General features: G+C 26.8%; 1 protein-coding gene across 1 annotated transcript, besides 1 other annotated feature; it reads left to right on the forward strand. All coding sequences in view use genetic code 6, as the record gives it.

The window, feature by feature from the left end:
- The first annotated feature begins 740 nt into the window (after window positions 1-740).
- IMG5_205260 (hypothetical protein) lies at window positions 741-1834 on the forward strand. The gene has a single exon (XM_004023748.1). It carries the CDS (start codon window positions 743-745, stop codon window positions 1358-1360), a length of 618 nt encoding a protein of 205 aa, XP_004023797.1. The 5' UTR covers window positions 741-742; the 3' UTR covers window positions 1361-1834.
- Window positions 857-895: a microsatellite.
- Window positions 1835-1967: the final 133 nt, after the last annotated feature.

Here is a 1967-nt window from a genome sequence, read left to right on the forward strand (position 1 = left end):
CATGCGCTACTTGTGAAGATGGTACTGATAAAACTAAATGTCTGTCCTGCTCATTACCTTTATATTTGCAATAACTGGAAAAAAAATGCGTTAAAGAATGTTATCCAGGCTATTATATTAATACTTCTAACAAATGTTAAGCATGCAACAGAACATGTGCTACATGTAAAAATGGCGATTCTTGTAGTACTTGCCCTTCTGGTTTTTTGATAAATTATGAGAATAAATTATGCGATTAATCATGTGATCCTAAATGCAAAACTTGTTTATTTTCAAAATCTAATTGCCTTACTTGTAATGACCCTTATTATTTATAAATTAACCATACTTGCGCTGATTCATGTTTGCCGAATCAATATCCGGATGATACGAAAATATGCTAACCGTGTAATGTATCATGTTTAACATGTATTAATGGAACTTCATGTTCTACATGTACTGATGGTATGTATTTAGATTCTGTTACTAAATATTGCTAGCTGTGCACTACTGTTAATTGCAAAGCTTGCGATAATCCTTCTCAATAATGTACAGAATGTAATTTAGTTTTATTATCTCACTTAAAACAATTAATGCGTTAGAAATTGTTAATACGATTAAGATAATACATATGGAGATGATGCTTAAAAGAAATGTTAACTATGTAATGCGACTTGTATTACTTGTTAAAATGCATTTTCGTGTAGTTAATTGTAATGTTGGTTATTATATTAACACAAGGAGTGGTTTATGTGAAAATGTAATGATAATTGTAGAACATGTGAAAGCGGAATAGTTGACAATTAATGCGCTTCGTGTAATAATCCTATGGTTCTTTTAAGAAATAAGAAATGTGCAAATGCCGATGAAGAAGTCGATGTTGATGTCAATGTTGATGTCGATGTCGATGCCAATGCCAAATAATGTAGTAGTAAATAATATTTGGATGTAAATCAAATTTGCTAATAATGTGATCCTTCGTGTAACTCTTGTTCAAATTCTAATACATGTAATACTTGTGTTGAAGGTAGATATTTTGTAATAAGTACTTTAAAATGTGAATTATGTGACTTAAATTGTAAGACATGCATAGAAAAGGACAAATGCTAATCTTGTGCATAGAATTATTTTTTAAACTAAAATAAATAATGTATATAAGAATGTGATAAATAAAAGTTTCGAGATTCTAATGGAATTTGTTAACCATGTCCTTCTAATTGTTTAAATTGTAAATAATCTAATGAATGTACAAGATGTTTTTAGGGATTTTATTTATCTAATAGACTCTGCATTAAAGAAGTTGTTTGCTCTGGAAATACTTATTTTGAATAAAATTAATGTAAAACAGAATGTTCTAAAAAAAAATTTAAAAATTCGATGAATAATAGATGTGATTCTTGCCATGTTACATGCAAAAAATGCACAGAAGCAAATAAATGTTTAGAATGCGAATATGGACTTATTTTGAATGATGATGGTAAATGTATGTAATATGAATAAGAAACACATGCTACTAGTAAGTTAATATTTAAAATATATCTCGTAATTACTATATATACATTCATAGCGTGTATAATTTGCCATTTCTTAGATAATAGGTCAAAAAATTTAGGAGAAACAGAATGTAAACCCAAATAAGCAAAAACTTAAACAAAAAACGTAGAAAATCAGGTTGTGGTAGAAGACATAATAAGTAATGAAAACAAAAGGTAAAGTTCCAAATAAGAAATTCAAAAAGCAAATTAAATAGACTAATAAAAATTAGCAGTAAATGCTAAAGGGAATAATTTTAAAATTGAAATGAATTTAAGAAAAAAAAATTATTTAAATAATTAAACTTAAATGAGTCCTATTAGTCCTGAAATTGATATGACTGAATTTGAAAATTATAGCAAACAAAATAAACTTAATAAAAAATTACAAATCATCAAAACGGTTTAACTGTTATTAATGTTTAATAATCATAACTAAAGAAATAGTATAAATAC

This window comes from Ichthyophthirius multifiliis (assembly GCF_000220395.1).
Source record: "Ichthyophthirius multifiliis unplaced genomic scaffold scaff_1120509251442, whole genome shotgun sequence".
NCBI lineage: Eukaryota > Ciliophora > Oligohymenophorea > Hymenostomatida > Ichthyophthirius > Ichthyophthirius multifiliis.